Raw genomic sequence first — 19,361 nt, forward strand, 5'->3', positions numbered from 1 at the left:
TATATACACACACACAGTATATAGATGCATTTAGTGGCAACCACTTCTAGTTAAAAAAAATCATAAAAAATTAAGATGTCCTAGTTGGGGTTATAAAACTAATAAAGTACTACACATTTATACCTCATTAATTTTCAACAATTCAAAAGTAGAAAATAAACAATTGCTCATGTTTATTGTCAGCGGATGTGATTTAAAGTTAAAGTTGAGATTTCTTTTAAGGTTCCCTTTTGTGATAAAATAGCCATTTATAAAAGGCATTTAGTAAATTTTGTTTATAGCACAAGAACCAGAGCAACTATTTTATAGTTGCATTAATCTTAAATAACTTTACTGATTTTTTTTTCCTAATTAGTTTACTACAAGTCATTTCATGTCTTACTGAGAAAAAAGTTTTATTTTGTCACTTGTATTGCCTGTATGTGTATAAACTCACCTGAGCATCCTCTCACTGTTATTACATGTAATATCAGGGACAGCTGGCACTAATTAGCCTAACTGCTCTTTTCTATATTTTTAACAGTCTGTGAGGCAGCTAACTCTTTTTAGCTAAAATAGTTTAGCTTGGTAGAGTGTGTTTGTGTGAGATACTGACTTGTAATTAACTTCTCTTTTTATTTGACATTTTGTATATTCCTCGGGTGGTCTTATCTCAGCACCTGTAGCTAACCGGTTTACCTTGAAAACACGGTAAGAAAAATCCTATAGCATAAAAGTACAATTTATATGTGTTTATTTGTCACAGTTCTTAGTTTTATTATGTTATTTATTTTAAAGAACATTCAAATTGTGGTATTTTTAAGACATTATGCATGCTAACGAAACAATTTGCTGATTAGCTTATTAGGCTAACTAGCATGGCAACATCAGGCTAAAAAACACATTACAGCAAAATAAATAATAAATAAAATCACATATTTAGACACTTAAAATGTCAAGATTGATTGAGAAGTTTTACTTTTGTCTAAGAAAAGTCAGATACATTTATTGTGAGGGAACCCAAGTCTATTTAGCCAACAGTAGCCAACTAGCTAGTGCTAACTCGACTTAGCTTATTTGGACTTCAACAACTATTCACTTTATTATTTTTATTCACAAAGTAAAATCGCAAAAATCTTTACATTAGTAAAAAAAAGTTAAAAAAAAACCATTGGAAAATGTTTTTTTGAGGGAGCACAAGTGTAGTTAAAAAGGTGTTTACAGAATATTTTAGCTAACATTAGCAGTCTTTGCTAGTGCTAACTCGATTTAGCTTATTTGGACTTTAACAACTATTCACTTTATTATTTTTATTCACAAAGTAAAATTGCAAAAATCTGTACTTTAGTTAAAAAAAAAAACCATTGGAACATGTTTTTGTGAAGGAGCACAAGTGTGGTTAAAAAGGGGTTTATATGATGTTTTAGCTAACATTAGCAGTCTTTGCTAATGCTAACTCGACTTAGCTTATTTGGACTTCAACAACTACTCACTTTATTATTTTTATTCACAAAGTAAAATCGCAAAAATCTGTACTTTAGTAAAAAAAAATTGGAAAATGTTTTTGTGAAGGAGAACAAGTGTGGTTAAAAACGTGTTTATATAATGTTTTAGCTAACATTAGCCGTCTTTGCTAATGCTAACTCGACTTAGCTTATTCGGACTTCAACAACTACTCACTTTATTATTTTTATTCAAAAAGTAAAACAGCAACAGTTACTTCAGTCACAAAAACACAGGACATTTTTTGTGAGGGAACACAGGTATGGTTAAAACCCTAAATGTCTTAGCTAAGTAGCTATCTTAATCTTTATCACATCCACACTAATGCTAATTCAACTGAACACACGTGGACTTCAGCAGAGCTGCTAGTTAGTTTATTTTCATATGAAAGGTAAAATAGCAGTAAAGTGTTCAGAAAATTACATTTTTTCCACATAAAATTATAAAAAAGTTTGTGTCTTGGAATACAAGTGTGATTAAAAACTTATTTACGAAAGTTTTTAGTTGACTTTGCTAGTGCTAATTTGACTTAGCTCACTTTAACTCCAGCTGTTTTCATTTTTTTTTAAAGTAAAATTTTAGAAGACAAATGTTTTAACTTTGGGCACAAATGATCAGTTTAACAAAAATATAAGAAAGTGTTACTGTGAAAGGACACACACATGATTAAAAACTTGTTTACAAAGTTTTTAGCTAACAGTAGTCAACATTAGTTGTTTATTAGAATAAATAAATAAAACATTTAAAGCATTCCATGAAGGAATCATTACAGTGAGAATCTTTATAGGTCAAATATTTTTCTGTTAGCAAAATATCTCCTGAACCACTGGACAAATTTCAGCAAACCTTTTAAATTAACCAAAGCCTACCGCAGTTTATCAACCTGTCAACACAAAAATGGCTCTAAGTCAATTTAACAGATATTGAGCTCAAATCTGGTGTGGTAGTAGCTGAGAGTCATCCTCAACACATACTCTGAGCAGAAGGTTTTATACCTTTATCTTTGTTCTGTATAAACATTGAACTTTTTGCCTGTCATTTTAGTTGTAATCGATAGATATTTGTTTTTGTGCATGTTATTTTATTAGTGGAGACCAGAGGACCAGATTGAATTTTTTTGGATTTTTCTACCTGGATTATTGAGCATGTATCAGGTTATTTTATTAGATTCTATAATATGTAATTTAGTTTTTTTTTTTGTGGGGAAAAATATACAATTTGCAGTATTTTTGTCTAGTTGCATTCCTTTGCCTTTTTTATTCTGTTATTCTCATTTTAGTTTGTTCGTTTACATCCAGTTTCTGAAAATGTTGTTTCTTGGTGGTTGTTTGGAGAACTTTATCATTGTTTGTTTATTTATTTAAAAGTACTTGGTTTGGTTTGTTTGCACAACAATATGTTAATTTAAGCAATTCAAGTAATTATATTCCTAAAAATAAGGAAAATATTGCATCGATATCTGTAATATGGATTGAGTCAAGTGTTTCTAAACGTGCCCACAAGTGTGAATATCACAGTGTTAGCTTTCTGGTGGGTTTTAATGAACTGTTAACATAAAGTATTTTATTTTCTGATTGAACTTCTTTAAGGGTGGAACTTCCCCTCCTTTACTTTGCGTCGTGGTCTCTTGTGGAGAAGCGTGTGTCCTCAAAAGGTTGTGCGTTTTGGCTGCCCGAGTCCTCCCTACAAACGTGGCTTCCGATCGAAGCAGGGCGATTTATTCAACTTTTTTCATTTAAATCCGTTTAAATTCGTCTATTTTGCGAAACGCCGCCCTCCAGGCGCGGGTTTTGCGGCTGAAATTGGACGCAGAGGGTGCACCTTTGCGCAGGGGGACTGGTTTTATGCCGAGTGGCTCCTCTGGGTGCACAAAGACAGCGGCTCGCAGAGGAACTTGTTCAGAGCGAGCCAGGGACGCTGGGAGGCGAAATCAACAACCACCCGGGTCCAAGTTAGCCACGATCGCGCAGTTTCTCTCCAGAAACACGCTCCCCCACCGCCAAGCCGACAGATTCAAGGTAAGGACTGGTTTTAGGTGCGTTTCAGCGGGACCGGAGCGCTGCGGAGCGGCTTAAACCTCCTTCGCGCTGGCTTCCCGAGCATGGTTGTTTTTGCAGAAAATGGCGTCATCGCCCTCTTGTTTCTGCCTGGCCGCGGCGGGGAGAGGAATACTTTCAGAGACTTGTAGCGGCGTTCACACGAAGCGTCCACTTCCTCAAAGGCGAGAATCGCCTACCGAGACGTCTTGTAGTCCACTAGGAGCTGTAAGAACTGACGATTGCTCGTGATTTCGCTCGGTAGAAGGACGCGCAAAGATGGAAGGGTCACTGGTCCTGTGCGCCAAGCTGCTTCTTGGAAAAGGTGGCACGGAGCCGCAAAACGCAGCGTTTTTTATCCGTGATGGGAGCCTTCCCACCGGCTGAAGGTTGATCTAAAAGGCTGTGGATGGTTTATTGTTGTTTCCATCGTGTGGATGGATGCGTTCGTGATAAACTCGCTCCGTGTTTTTGTATATTTTAGTCGGGTTAGCTCGTTTTTACGCCGCACTCCCCTGCCATGCTGCGATCGTTACGAGGGGCCTCTTTCCGGCGTGAAAGGTGCATTTTATCCATGGCTTTTACCTCTGACCACACCAAGCAGCCCCTTTGTTGCTGGAAATAGTGGCGTTTTTCAAGCCCGACAATATAACCGTGTAAAAGGAGATTTTCGGGGATAATGGGGGCGATGCAAATCGTGCCATGAGAGCGGGCTCTGCGCGTCTGGTTCGCTGCCTGACCCAGAGGAGGACAGGCTGAATGAGAGCAGAATAATAATAAAAAAAAAGAACAAAACCGTCTTTGGGCTGAATCAGACACTTTGCTGTGAGCTGGGGAAGTCCGGCGCTGCGCAATCATTGCGCTGCCGCTTTGCGCAGAGAGAAGAGCCGTGGCAGCTGCTGTAACCGTCGCCACCATTTCCCCGCGACACTTTTGTGTGTGAATGTGTGTGCGCGTGTGTGTGTTGGCCAACCTTTTGTAAATAGTTGGGGACTCTTTGATAAAAGAGCACAATAGTGTTCAAGCGGGGCCCTTTATGGCCTGTGAATGTGGTCCTCAGTCCCACTCCGGCTGTCCTGTCTCTCCCCTGTCGGCTAGACGTGCATGCGTCCTGGAACACGGCACACGCGCAGCTCAGCCAGGCCACTGTCTCTCTCTCCATCTATCCGCTCTGCTTGTGGCACAGAAAGTCGATGACTGATGCGACCGCATCAGATCGAATCCGGTGCCCAAAAAGAGCACATGCACCACCCGCGTCCGTCCGTGCACGTTTTTATTAAGTTTGTCGAGTTATGCAACCGCGTCCCCACGGAGCCAACTCGTCACCCACCGTCGGATAGGTGGTTTTGCGTGAAATATTTGCAGCCAGCATTGTATTTACAAAAACTCACGGCAGGGAGTTAAAGGAGATATGCCATTTGCGTCACAGCCCGCGGCCTCGCACGCCCATGGGGGGCGATGGAGTTGCAAATGGAGGCGTGTGCGTGTGTGCGCGCGCGCGCCGACGCTGCCCCAGCTGAAAGGGAACCAATAGACACAGACCCGGGCGGCAACAACCGCCGTGCGCCTCGGCTCGCGGAGCTGTGCACGGGATTCGGTATCAAGGCGGAAGATCGCGCGTCGTTCAGGCTGCTTGGCTTCCCATCGCTCCGTGGCCGCGATGCGTAAGTGGATGCGTCCGCACGCGGTGCAAACCTGCTCCACGGGGCTCCACAGGCCGGACACAAGTACATCCGGTGCTCATGTGGCCTCGGTGGATCAGCGTGTCTCCGTTGTATCGCGCTGATCTGACCGTAAAACCTTTATTACCCGCGCACAGAGAGCAGGGCTGGGTTCTGGTTCGGACTCTGGATGGGCTCTCGCAGATTCGCGACGCGTCTTTCTGCTTTGGACACGAGCTGGATGTTTTTTATTCCAGGAAGCGTTGATTCGTTGTGGCTGCGCTTTGGACCACGAGTCAAAAAATAATCTAAAGCAAATAATTTCAATGTGAAAATAAGATCATGTGCAAGAAACAGGTTAATATTTATGATAATGGTGGCGCACAAGTCAAACTTAATCATTTTGTTTTTGGATGCACGTGTTTGTCACTTGGTATAGATCAAATCTTCTCTTTCTTCTACTCTTCAGACAAATAGTTTTAACATCAACAGGACTTATCTAAAATTAAAGGCCAAGCTTGAAGGAATGCTTGTCACCCCCCACCTGTCATGACAAAGTTTATGGCTGCCACATCATGTGGGAATGCTGCAGTTTGTGTTTAAGACAGGGCTATTCAACTGGCGGTCCGGGGGCCAAATCAGGCCCACAGGTGAGCTCAGTTCGACCCACCAATGGGTTCCTTCTTAATTAAAACTAGATTTTAAACTAAAACAAACTCACTTAATGCCAATATCTGCTGGATGTCCGACCCCTGAGCTCTTGGCTTTCAGTAACTGTGCCCCCCTGAGCAATTTAATTAAATAGCCCTGGTTTAGGATGACTCTCAGCTACTACCATACATGCCATGGCATTATCGGTAATTTTGAGTAAGTTCTAGACTTTTTTTTATTTTTTATAAATGTGTTTCAAAGTTAGATAAGCATTAACAGACATCATAAATTGTAAATCAAGGTAAATCCAATGAATACTTTCTGAGATTTTCATCAAAACTTGCCTAATGATTTGTGATATTTTGCTAACAGGCAGCATTGAATATATAATAGGATGGTTTGAAGCAAAGATGGATAAAGATATGAGTTGAGGATGACTCTCAGCTACTACCACATCAAAGTTTAGCTCAGTACCTGTAAAACTGAGTTGTAACCATTTTTCTATTGTCTAATAGCAGTTAGCTGTGGCAGCCATCTTAAATGAGTTGGTGCCAAAGATTAATGAGGTGTAGATGTTTGCCCATTTAATATTTTCTAAGATTTTCATAAACATTTGTCCAGATGTTCATGAGGTCTTTGACAATGTTGCAGGCAAACAAACAGACACAGGCTCAAACTTTGGACGAGTTTTCTGTCCAAAATGAGTGTTTCTGCTCTGAAGAATGATCAGAGCAGAAACATTCATTTTAAGGTGTATATTCCTTCATTTATATTCCAAATTATAAATCAGGTGTATGCAGTTTTGTACCTGCGCATGCCAGCTGTTGGACTTTGTGGAAACCTAATTTGTGTTACATGTTGACTGAGATCCAGGCTCTGGTGCACATGTGCTGAAAAGTAATTAGTCTGTTTGTTTAGGCCCTCAGAACAATAATAATTAACCTTTAGGAGATGGTCAGTTCCACTCCGGTGAGGAACATGAGGACAGTAGTTTGGATAAAAATTGTCCTACGCAGGACATCTATCACATTTTTCATGTTCTGTATATCATGTTCAGTAGATTTCATCAACCTCAGGAGAAATTTAGGGTAACTTGTGATTAAAAAGTGCTGAAACTTAGCATGTATGATTGTTTTCTCATACTGTTGGCAACAGTTCAGTGATGCAACTGTGTGATTCAGTCGTTTTAATGATGTAGCTCTACGTTCAGTCACTGAGTCAGCTCGTCAAACCCAAGTGAAAGTGAAGTCATTCAACAAGCCATTAACCTGCCAGTCGCGCAAACAGCCAGCAAATCGTAGCACGTGTGCTGAAAACATCCATTCATCCGGGCAACTAGAAAATCAGCATCTGCTGCTCAGTTAGTAGGTCAGCTATGGTTCATCCTGCAGAGCTCACTAACCCTGGTGAAGGTGAACTCTTCAGCAGAGGCCTACTTTTATTTATTTATTTAATGCAGAGATAGAGGCGTCTCCAGCTTCAACAAAACATTTACTCAAGTCTGCTGTCACAACAACAGTTTAGGGTGTGTTGGGATTTAAAGATTTCACACAAGTTGTAGCTTATTTGCGTTGCTGTTTGTTGTTGTTGCACGTGGTTGATATATTTTTGTGATTTTTAGAGCGGTGCATCCACACCTGGCCTGAAAATGCCCAATATGCACATCCCATGGCTATATTTATTTAAATCAGTGTCTGTGCTCTTGTTTCGCTCTCTCTACTTTTTGCTCTGATGTGCTTGTTGTGAGTTAACACTTTACATTGAAATACATGCTGTTGGTGTGTGTTATTGCTGTTCTGGCCCAGTCTGCTGCAGCCTGATTGGCTAATAGTGGGAATGTTTATGAAGCATTCACACTATTGTGATCTATTTTTCTTCTGTATGTTTTTCTTCCTCTTTCTCGTTCCACAAATTTTACACTATTTCAACAAATCATATATCAAAACGTTCAGCTCGTCCAACAGAAGGGTAGTATGACTTTTGGTATTGGTGCAACTTTAGCTTTTTAGCCTTTTCTGTCACTTTTTTTGCGTAGACAATGAATAGAGCTCATTTTACATCCTTCAAATCTTTAGATGTGTTTACAACCTTTTACTGCTCCTTTCACATTTTGTTCTGGTTCAGCTTCTTTCAGCTTCCTTCTGTAAATTTAAACTTTTTTCAGCTACTTTCAGCTGTTTTTTTCAGCTGTTTTGTGCTCCATTCTGCTAACTACCATCCATCCATTATCTTTTACCCGCTTCTTCCATTTTGGGTCACGGGGGTCGCCAGTGCCCATGTCCGGCAATCATTGTGCGAGGGGCGGGGTACACCCTGGACAGGTCTCCAGTCCATCACAGGGCCACAGAGAGACAAACGAGACAACCATTCACTCTCTCACTCACACCTAGGGACAATTTAGAGTCACCAATCAGCCTAACATGCATGTTTTTGGTCTGTGGGAGGAAACCGGAGTACCCGGAGAAAACCCACGCATGCACGGAGAGAACATGCAAACTCCACCCAGAAAGTTCTTCTAACTTATTACTGCTACTTTCAACATGTTATGCTTCTTTCAGCTTACTTCTGCAAGTTTCAGTATTTACTGCTATTTCGGCTACTATTTAGCTGTTTTATGCTAATTTTAGCCTTTTCAGCTTATTCCACTTTTCTTGCGCTCATTTAAACTTGTTTTCAGTCTAATTCAGCAAAAATGTGCTCTCTCTACTTCCTTCTGGTAATTTAAGCTTCTTTCTGCCCTTTTTTTAAAATTTTTTTTTTAGCTTTTTTCCAGCAGGTTTTTTTTTTTTTTTTGGTGCTAATTTCTTCTTTTTTTTTAAGGTAATTTCCACTTTTTGGTGCTCATTTCTGCCTTTTTTTTAGCCTAATTGGGCACAACTGTGCTCTCCCCACTGCACTATCTTTTGGTAATTTAAGCTTCTTTCTGCTTTTTTAGCTACTATTCAGCTGTTCTTAGGCACAATTGTGCTTTCTACTTCCTTCTGATAATTTAGGCTTCTTTTTGACTTTTCGGCTAGTTTTCAGCTATTTTTAGCTATTTTAAAAGCTAATTAACTCATTTTATGCTCATTTCTGCTTATTTAAACCACATTCAGCACATGCATGTTCTTTCTTCTTTCATTGTTGATGAATGTGTTCATCCATTTTGCTTTTACTCCCTGACATTTAACGCAGGGTGATTTGATTTAGTATTTCATTGTTTCTCATTATATTTCATGTTTTTATGCTTTTATTCATGTTGCTGTAATATCTTATTATCTTTTTTGGTAAGCACTTTGATAACAGTTACTGTTTTAAATGTGCAATATAAATAAATTTGACTTGACTTCTGCTAACTTAGGCTTATTTTTCCATTTCAGCTGTTTTTCAGCAAGTTCTTAAACATTCACACTGCATTTTGTCAGGAAATTCAATTTGTCTAGTGTAAGTTGTTACAAGACAACAAGTTGAGTTGATTTCAGACCTTTTGATGCCACTTGTTTCAAACTTTCCTAGATGCTTTCCTTTGTGTTTCCTCCCTCTGTGTTTGTGTGAGCCTCTCGGCTGCCGTTTGTTTATTGAGGAGTCAAACGTTAAAGAGGATGAAGTAAGAGTTGCCAATAAAGTAGAACATTTTTATCACAACAGAGAATGTTGTATTTTTGAGTGTTAAACTTTACAGTTAAACGTGACAAACATGAATATAATGTCACAGATATTAAGCTAAAATTTGGTGTCTTTGTAGCTGGGAGTCATTCACAACATATACTTTGAGCAAAATGTTATTTACATGGTCAGAACTACCAATCCAGCATTTTTCATCATAAAGTACTCTTAGTTTAAAACTATGGCATGGAAGGCAGCAGGCAATAGGTGTTAGTTCCATTAATTCTAGGCCGTTATTTTATTTATATTTATTTTATTGGTATTTCATGTTTCTTGTGAGCTTCAGCGTAGGAAGTCTGTTTTATTCCTGTCAAACTAGCATACAGTCAACGTGAAGATGTTCTTATTTTACTTTGTGTAACTTTATGAAAACTTAGATTTACTAACGGACTGGTTGCGTATCTTGTGACCTCTTGTTAGTTGTTAGTTTTTTTTTGGAAACAAAGAAGAAATAGCTTTTTAAAATTATTGTTATTTTTGCATTATATGTTGTGTTTACACCCCAGAGTTGAAAATGCATACACGTGTACATGCCTTCTCCTCCAGAATTACATTTTGTCAATAGTGTCGTTTAGACCAAGCGCTTCAGAACCTGCCTGTCCAACGCGAGGGGAGGTAAAACAGGTATTCTATCGCACAGTGTATGAGCTGCACCAGTCTGTGATTGTGCATAGAGAGTTGAACATTTGAAGTAATGTGGACCTGTACCAGTTGGCCACATCACTGTCCAAACTGTCCAGTAGCCAGCTGGTATCAGTGGTCTGTCTGCCAGCTGTCAGCATCACATCAGAGTGTGTCGTCTTGTCCCTCTGCCTCTGTTCAACCACTGGAAATAAATATTAGAAGACAGTGATTGTTGCCATGCATTTCTTGGCTCTGTAACTAGACAAAGAGTTCCTTTTTGTATGTCAATACATTTTATTATGGTTTTGGTGATGTTTCTTGGGCCGCGTCACAAAAAGAAGGTGGGGGTTAATGGTAGATTAGAGAGGAAGTCTTTACTCACCTGGATTAACATTTTCTTGCTACAAATAACTGATTGATTTGTCTTTTAAAACACTTTTGACAAACTGATTTCTGTTTGGCGTGAACTGAACCCTGGTAGAATATTGAGGTGTAGATGTTGAGTAGATCATCCTCCAAAGATCACGTTAACATACAGTAATCCCTCAATTATCGTGGGGGTTGCGTTCCACACACTCCTGCGATAGGTGAAAAACCGCAGTAGGAACGCTATATTTATTTTTGTATGTATATATATATATATATTTTAAGGCTTTATAAACCATTCCCACACTCTTGCCATGTTCTAAACTCTTAAATGTACATACTTTTAACATATGTATATGTACTGCACAAAGGACTGGATGATATGGCCAAAACTTTTATCATAATATATTTCTTAATTTTGGTAGATAACGATATAAACAATATAAAAGCCTCAGAAAAAGTGTACAAACTGTACAAATAAATGAATGTTCACCTTTTTATTTGTATTTTTGCCTTAAAAAATATGAAATCACCTTTGAATAAATATAAAACTCTCATCTTTGTCAATGTAAATAGTCTGAACTTTAAACAACAACATAAACTAACAACATGTGTGTCTCTTTTGATTCAGCTGGGGGCGTTTCAGGGACACGTTGGCTCAAAATTTATTTTGCTTCATCTTCTGACTCAGCATATTCTATCGAGTGGAAAGTCTTCAGATAGGGTAACAAGTTAGATCATTTTGAAGTGAAAACTTATCGCGATTTGGAGCTTAGCCTAGCCTGCTACCACGGACTCCTTCTGGACTCGAGCTGTGTGTGGTGTACGTCACCACGCACTTGCGTAGTTGTGTCGAGGCTTTTTCTGTTCGGGCTGAAACAACCATCAGAAACATAAAATGTGTCAGTGAAACGCTGTAATCATAGCGTAATGTATATCGAAATATCAAAAATGTGCTTAAAACTCATATCACCTTTTATTGAATAAAAGTATATTGTGATGTATAATATCGAATTCTTGTCCAGCCCTAACTGTGCAGTAGCTATTGCAAAATTTTATACAGGTGCTCATCAACCTTGGTCCTGTTCTGATTTGCTCTCTGAAGCCTTTGAGCACCAAGACGGTTTTGAGAGGTTTCCTTCACGGCGAGCAGATTTCAGACGTAACTGCTGAGGCTAGAAGTAGCCTTGGTCCGGTTCTGTATGGCTCTGCAAAAATTTCAATCCACTTCGTCAGAAAGCAGCAGCCGGAAGCACTGTTGGCTTCTGGGTAGTTTAGTCCTTTGACTGGCGTTACAACGTAGGCTTATTGAAAGAAAACTACAAAATGACGGCGTCTGCCCAAAGCATTTCTTTCCCGTTAACTTTTTATAGTCCCAATCACGTGACTTGTATTAAAGCTGACAATCGTTGAAAAACCACAAAAGTCAAACGGCGAAGCAGCGAGGGACTACTGTGCAAGGTTCCTAATCTTGAAAAGTATAAAGTTGTGGAATGTGATTTACTGTAAGTTTAGTATTTTCCAGAAAAATATGAATGAGCCCTGAATATAGAAGCAGTTTTAAATGTATGAGAAACAGAAGATTTGTAGATATAATGAAATAGCTGAAAGGTGTTGAGTATTGGCTGTAAGGTATCAGAAGATGTGTTCAGTGTTTTGTTAGTTTGTAGGAGTTTGAACTCTGATTCGGTCTCAGGCTTGTCACCGAATATTTCAAAGTACTTCAGTCTGATGGACCTGAGGACAAAGATTGAGTTTTCTCTCACATTAGTTACACAGCACCCATTCATTACCATCAGAGCTTCAACCTGCAGCTTTAGCTGTTCCAGTGATACTCTGCTCATCAGCAGCTGTTGAGGAGGCAGAAAATGTTCTTTTCCAATCTCTGCTCTATTTTGTTGATCTCAAATTGGTCTTCCAGCATTTAGCAAACAAACAGTTTATTTATTTATTTTTTTGTGCAGCTGCTGATTCAGCATTCACACTATTGTTTACATGTTTTGGTTTTTCAGTCTTTTTGTAGTCTTAACTGTTTCTGCACATTTTGTGCTATTTTAGCCAATCAAAATATTCAGCTCATAAAAGGATAGGTGCTATGATTTTTGTTTTTTGTAACTTAAATACTTTTTAAAGTATTTAACTTTATTTTCTCCGTAGTGATACCATGAGAGCTGCATTTCCTTAAAACGTTCTCTTAAAATCTGCTTCAGCATACTTGCCGTTTTTGCCTCCTTAGGTTACTTTTAATCTTAAGCTACTGTTACTCTACTTTTAGCTAGGCTTTTCTTATGTTTAGCTTTTAGATACTGATCTGTTTCTTGTAGCTTTTAACTAGACTTTTGCTACTTTTAACTTTTAGGTGTATTCTGTAGGTATATAGGTATCATCCGCTACTTTTAGCTACTATTCTACTCCTTTTGGCTTTTAACTAGCCTTCTGCTACTTTTGTTTACTTTTAGCTACTATGCTACTACTTTTAGCGTTTAACTAGCCTTCTGCTACTTTCAGCTTTTAGACACTGATCTGTTACTTATAGTTTTTAATTAGACTTTTGCTACTTTTAGGTACTATTTGTCTACTTTTAGCTACTATTCTACTTCTTTTAGCTTTTAACAAGCCTTCTGCTACTTTTGTCTACTTTTAGCTACTATTCTACTACTTTTAGCTTTTAACTAGCCTTCTGCTACTTTCAGCTTTTAGACACTGATCTGTTACTTATAGCTTTTAATTAGACTTTTGCTACTTTTAGGTACTTTTTGTCTACTTTTAGCTACTATTCTACTCATCTTAGCTTTTAACTAGCCTTTCACTTCTTTAGTTTCTAGCTAGCCTTTTGATGCTTGTAGCTACACTTTTGACACTATTAACTACTATTTTGCTGCTCTAGGTTTTAGCTAGTTTTTTGTTACTATTTGTAAGCTTTTTGCTACATATATCTGTAGCTACCCTGGATGGCTGAAAGGGTAGCTACAGATGTAAGTAGCACAATGCTTACAAATAGTAACAAAAAGCTAGCTAAAAGCAAAAATAGCAAAATTACCTAAAATCCAAATGTAACAAAATGGTTATATTTAGGTTTTAGGTAGAGTTTTGCTACTTTAGCTTTTAGTGGTGTTTTGCTGCTTGTTAATTTTAAATAGCATTTTCACTGCTTTAGACTTTTACTAAAAAGCTAAAGAAACAACACATTTAACAACACATAAAGAAACACATTTCAAGCATCACTCAGTCCACTGTGAATAGCATGTGGCTGTCAGGGCACTAGGGCTCTAACGATCTGTTGTTAGGCTGATGGTCCTCCTTTTGCATGTGAACAACTAGGCCAGTCACAATAACAAATTTTGCTGGGCGATTGTCTCAGAAATTATTGCGATAAACGATAATATTGTTTGCAATTTAAATTTAAGAAGAAATGTTGGTTAATTTGTTTTGAGTGTAGTACTTTTTTCCGACCACCGGATGGCAGTATACGACTGTTTGAACCGAAGGATGGATAGTGAGGGAGCGAGCGTGTCTCTTTAAGAAAAATGGGATGGAGGCCCCTTGACGTGACATGGGTTGCCTCGCCTTAATTTTTTTCGGCTCTTAAAATGGCAGTCGCTCGGTGTGGTTTGAGCTCTTTGGCATAGCATTTTTCACACAAAGCTTTTAATAAAAAAATCAGTAAACAAGTTCTCAGCTTCTTTTTGCAGAGAAAAACTACTTTTTACACAAGAGCACGGGGTTCAAGACACAAAGATACGATAAAGCCGATAAATGAAAATGAGGTTGATCATTTTAATTTATCATGTGATTTATTGTTTATTGTGACAAGCCTATGAACAACTAGTTCTGGCTGTCAGCAGCAAACTGGTTGTTCCACTATAACAAGGTGCTTTTTATAAGTTTCTTGCAGGGTTCCAGACTGAAGAAGTCTTTTGGTTAAAAGACAAAACATTTCAACAAAGATAAATCCGTCCAGAGGACCTGACTTAACTTTGTTAGACTAAAGAAACACACTAGTTTCATGCCATTTTGGGCTTTTAGGTAGCGTTCTGCTTTTTATTAAATTTTAACAATTGAGCGACAGCGTTCGAAAAACATGTTTCTTTATTTTTAGAGCGCACTCATCCTCTCATATTCAGCACCCGTTTGTTCAATTCATAAGAGGTTGATTTTATCTGAGCTCAAAAAGCAGAAATTGAGCACAATCTGAAATGCAGATGGAAGTCTTACATGAAGTTTAGATTAGGACCTTGGGCTCGTGTTGTTGAATGTCTTAGTTTTAGTTCAGGACACTTTTACTTTCGTTACCTGAATCATAGCAGGACTCTCAATAACCACGTTCGTCTGTTGCCATGGAAGCGGGAGAGTCCCCAGTGTTATGAGTGTTAGTGTGTGGCTAAACCTGCTTGTTTTAACCCTTTGAGGTTCATCTTACCCCTTAAATAAGTTATTTTTGTAAGTGTCCCATGTTGATCTGATGGTATTCTTAGGTCATTTTCATCTGCCTGTCAGGTTTATAAGAAATAGCTGAAGTATTTAGCTGCTTGTGGTTTTTGTTTGTCACCTTCTGAACACTGTTGTACATTTAAAGTAGATTTGGGATCCCGCAATAAATCTGTTTATTATTATACTGACGCTAGGACTTTAATTTCTGTGGAGTGAGAAGTCAAAGAAGCAAAAGTTCATACAAAGTTAAAAATTATTGACCTAAAGGATTAAATCAAGTCAAAACAAATGTTTGTCTTGATTTAAGTATGTTCTGTGTGTTTACCCTCAGTTATCTGTCCAATATTCACTCTCCAATTTATTAGTTTCCCATAAACATCACGTTTAATCACCCTGAATGATCATTAAAAGAATTTGGGTGAGGGGATAATTTATTAGTGCACTTTTTCCCCCCATTAAAATTAATTTAAGTCTGTTCTTTTAGAAAATAGCGCATTTTAAAAGCCAAAACTTTGCTCTTAAATAATTCAGATCACTTTTAGCATCTGTTATTTCATTCGTTTTGATGTTTAGCCACGCCTGCACCGTCTATATGCCGCTGAACTCCTGAAACACGACACCAGCAAACAGCAACCATCATTTGTGTTGTACTGATGCTCCACTCTGCTTCTGACATTTTCTTGTCTGTTCTTCATTTGACGCTCCACTCCAGCCCTTCAGCAGGAGCTCCGACAGTTCAAGTAGCCTTTGCTGCCAAGCTGTCGCAAAGTGCTCAGCTGCGTTAAAATCACTGCTAAAAGTGGGAAATCAGAACTTATTTGCCGTTTGAAGGTAATTAATTTACCAGTTAAGCCTAAATATGCTACTTACAATCATTTTTTAAGACAATTTGACTCACCTGGACCTCCACAAGATCTCATGCTTGGTGTTTCATGACCCTTGTTTGGTTGGAAGCCACCGATTTAGTCAGCACATGGTTTCAGACTGGAACTCAGCGTTTGTTTCATATATACCAGTACATGCAGTGATTCAAAAAATTCAAATATTATGCATTTTCACAACCTTCAAGTGGCTCCGCTGTGCTCTCAGGGTGGATTTTACCCTATAAAAAGCTGTTAAATGACAATGAGTCATGGCTGTGTGTGATAAAGACATCCTTTACACAGCTGTTACCAAGTCTCTGATTTAATTTCTTGTTACAGACGTCACCACAAGACCAGTCTGACCTTTGTCTTTAACACAACACATAGATTTCTGATTGTATTTTTTGTCATTCTTAGAAAAAGGCAGACTTCTTTCTGCCTTTAGCCGTCTCTTTCTTACTTCTGTAGCTGCACAGTTGGATCCGATTGTTTGGCAAACATTACTACATGCTGTTTTTGTAGTAACACCACTACAGCCTCCTGCTGTTCAGGGCTCCTTTTTATTTTTTTTGAACATGTCTTAAAAGACTGCAAAACTTTTTTCAGTTTACCTGCGTGATTTATTGCCCTCTGCTGGAGATTCAGTGGAACTACATCTAATGTCATTCCCTGTTTGTGCAGTAGATGGATGACAGATAACACATAATGTGTAGCATTTTGCAACAGGCTTGTTTAAGACTAGTGCCTTCCCTTGTACTGTCTAATTCCAGTTTGCTAAGTATGAAGCACCTGAAGCAAGTTGCACCCAAGCTGCTTGAAGAAAGCATCCACCTAGAGAGGATTCAAAGCATTTTATTTGTGCTTACTGGACAAAATACATCATCTATTATTGTGGTTAAAGCTCTTGATGGAGTTATTTGAAGCACATTGTTTTGTCCAGAAAGAAAGAGTAGGGGCCTCATGTAGTGCATCTGGATCAAACAGTTAACTACAAAATATGACCACTAGAGGTCAGCAACATGTTGTTTGTACCGTCACTCAAGCTCATCCCCAGATTTCCACTTTCATAAATATTTAATTTCATTTCATTTAATGTCCTGTCTACCTGTATCACCACTTCTGGAAGACACTGTACAGTATATATAACTGCTGTCCAACACAAGCTCCTGTTTTTTATGTGTAGAGCAGTCTGTTTTGATTCAAGTGCCCATTATTACATTATACACACTAATAACCGCCGAGTTTAAAACAACCAACAATACACAAAAACTAGAGAAATTGCATTTCCTGCAAAAATTTAATGCATATTGCTGAAGAACTTGCTGAAAACCAGCTGGAATTAGCTAAAAACATGCTGAAATGTAGCTGAAATGGAAGAACGAGCCCAAGTTAGCAGAACAATCCCCGTAAAGAACACACGTTTGCTGAATTATGTTTAAATAAGCAGAAATTTACACAAAAAATAGAAAATTATCTTAAAAAAATTTAAACTAGCAAAAGGCAGAAAAGTAGCTGAAACGGCAGAAAGAAGCTTAAACTACCAGAAGGAAGTGGAAGGAGCTGACATTAGCTTAAAAAAAGTGGAATTAGCTGAAAAAGCTAAAATTAGCGTAAAACAGCTAAATTAAAAAAAAATAAAATTTTTTTTTTATTTATTTATACAGGTAGTCTCATTGAGCCACGTGAACTCATTTTCAAGAGAGACCTGTTTAGGGAGCAGATGGTGGGGGTTAAGGGCCTTGCTCAGGGGCCCAGAGTGGGACGAATGAGGGTGGAGGGAGGTGTGTGTGTGTTTAACCTTTTCCACCCACATTTTGATGTTGACGGTACCGGGAGGTGAACCTGCGACTTTCTGATCACCAGCCCATCTTCTAACCTCTGCGCCACCACTCCCCACAATAATTAATAGTAGCAGAAAAAGCTGAAACGTGCAGAAATAAGCTGAAAAGAGCATAACAAGCTGAAATTAGCAGAAATAATCTGAAAGGAACAAAAAAGCGCTACCCCCCCCCCCCCCCCTGCTGAAAGTAGCTGAAAAAAGTTTAAATTTGCACAAAGAAGCTGAACCAGAAAAAATGTGAAAGGAGCAGTAAAAGGTTGTAAATATATCTAAAGATTTGAAGGATGTAAAATGAGCTCAATTCATTTTCTGTGAGGAAAAAGTGGCAGAAAGGGCTAAATATTTTAGAAAGCCAAAGTTGCACCAATACCATAAGTCATAGCACCCTTCTCTAACGAACTAAATATTTTGATAGGATTTGTTGAAACGGCACAAAAATTGTGGAACGAGAAAGATGCCAAAAAACATATGGAAGAAAAATGGATCACAATAGTGTGAATGCTTCATAAACAGTCACACTATTAGTATATAACCCAGCTGAGGGCCAGTCACGTCTGATTTGCCCAACTTCTTGTTTAAAGTGTTGGTCTGTAAAAATGACACAGCTCATTTTTAACCAAACCACTGACTCAACACATCCCCATTTATGACACAGTTTAAACCCAGCATTTGAGCTACTGAAATAACCCAGCAGTTTTTAGTGTGTACAATCAATTTTGGGAATATTGCTAAAAAGTGTATAACAGGGGCAGCTATGGCTGAGTGGTTAGAGCAGTCGCCCTCCATTGGGAGAGTTGGGGGTTCGATTCCACCTGCTGTCATGCTGAATCGTCCCTGGGCAGGACACTGAACCCCTCATTGCCTCTGATGTGTCCCATCAGTGTATGAATGTGATCTAGCACTGATTAGTCTTTGTATAGATCTAGTAGAGTGCTGTATGAAATAAGGGCACATATTGTGTTGTAAAGCACTCTGAGTATCTTGATAAGATAGAAAGGTGATATATATATATATATATATATATATATATATATATATATATATATGGCAAGTACAATCCATTTACCATAATTATATAATTTCTGGCAGGACTTTCTGATTCGTCAATTAAAGCTGGTCCTAACTGCATACAGAATATGTTTCTCTCTGTTTCACCCAAGTAGGTTTAGATCTAATAAAAGATGTTTTAACTTCTCTTGTAAGCTGTCTTCACAAATAGATAAGACTGTTTTTAAATATAGAACATTTAAAGAGAAAGTCAAAATGCAATAATAAGATTTGTTTTGTGTTTTATTTCTTTTAATACTTGCTTTAATGTATTTATTTGTCAGCTTCTCAGAAAGCTCTTGAGGATGTTAACCACGCATGTGATCTTTCCATACACACACACATTTATTCTACTGTTATGAAGCCGCATGCATGAAGTGACATGTCCAATGCTTTTTCCCCGTATGAAAACAATGTTTAGATAAAAATAATCTGGTGTAAGTCGTTTTCTGCGTAGATATTTTGTATAAAATAATTAATTCATTGCAGTGCATGTCTCATGCATTGTTGCGTGGTTACAGGTGTATGCTGGTAGTGAACGTGCGGTTCTGCAGGCCAGTCTTGGCAACATGGTGAAGACCCAGAAGTCACCTGGGAGGAAGACTTCTCAGTGTCTCCGCAGACAGGTACTGGAAGACAATAATATGCAGATGTCACTAATCATTTCACACTTATTCCAGTACATCTGTCATTTATACATCTATATATATATATA

General features: G+C 38.3%; 1 protein-coding gene across 1 annotated transcript in view; it reads left to right on the top strand.

Moving 5' to 3' along the window:
- Positions 1 to 3,326: 3,326 nt before the first annotated feature.
- The window catches only part of znf800b (zinc finger protein 800b), a 43,487-nt gene continuing 27,452 nt past the window's right edge, over positions 3,327 to 19,361 (top strand). The window contains exons 1-2 of the mRNA XM_037696282.1: positions 3,327 to 3,500; positions 19,168 to 19,272. Of these exons, the coding sequence (XP_037552210.1) occupies positions 3,327 to 3,500; positions 19,168 to 19,272 (279 nt within the window). The remainder of the gene's footprint in view (positions 3,501 to 19,167; positions 19,273 to 19,361) is intronic.

Source organism: Nematolebias whitei, chromosome 22 (genome assembly GCF_014905685.2).
Source record: "Nematolebias whitei isolate Nwh7 chromosome 22, NemWhi1, whole genome shotgun sequence".
In the NCBI taxonomy this organism is placed as follows: Eukaryota; Metazoa; Chordata; class Actinopteri; order Cyprinodontiformes; family Rivulidae; genus Nematolebias; species Nematolebias whitei.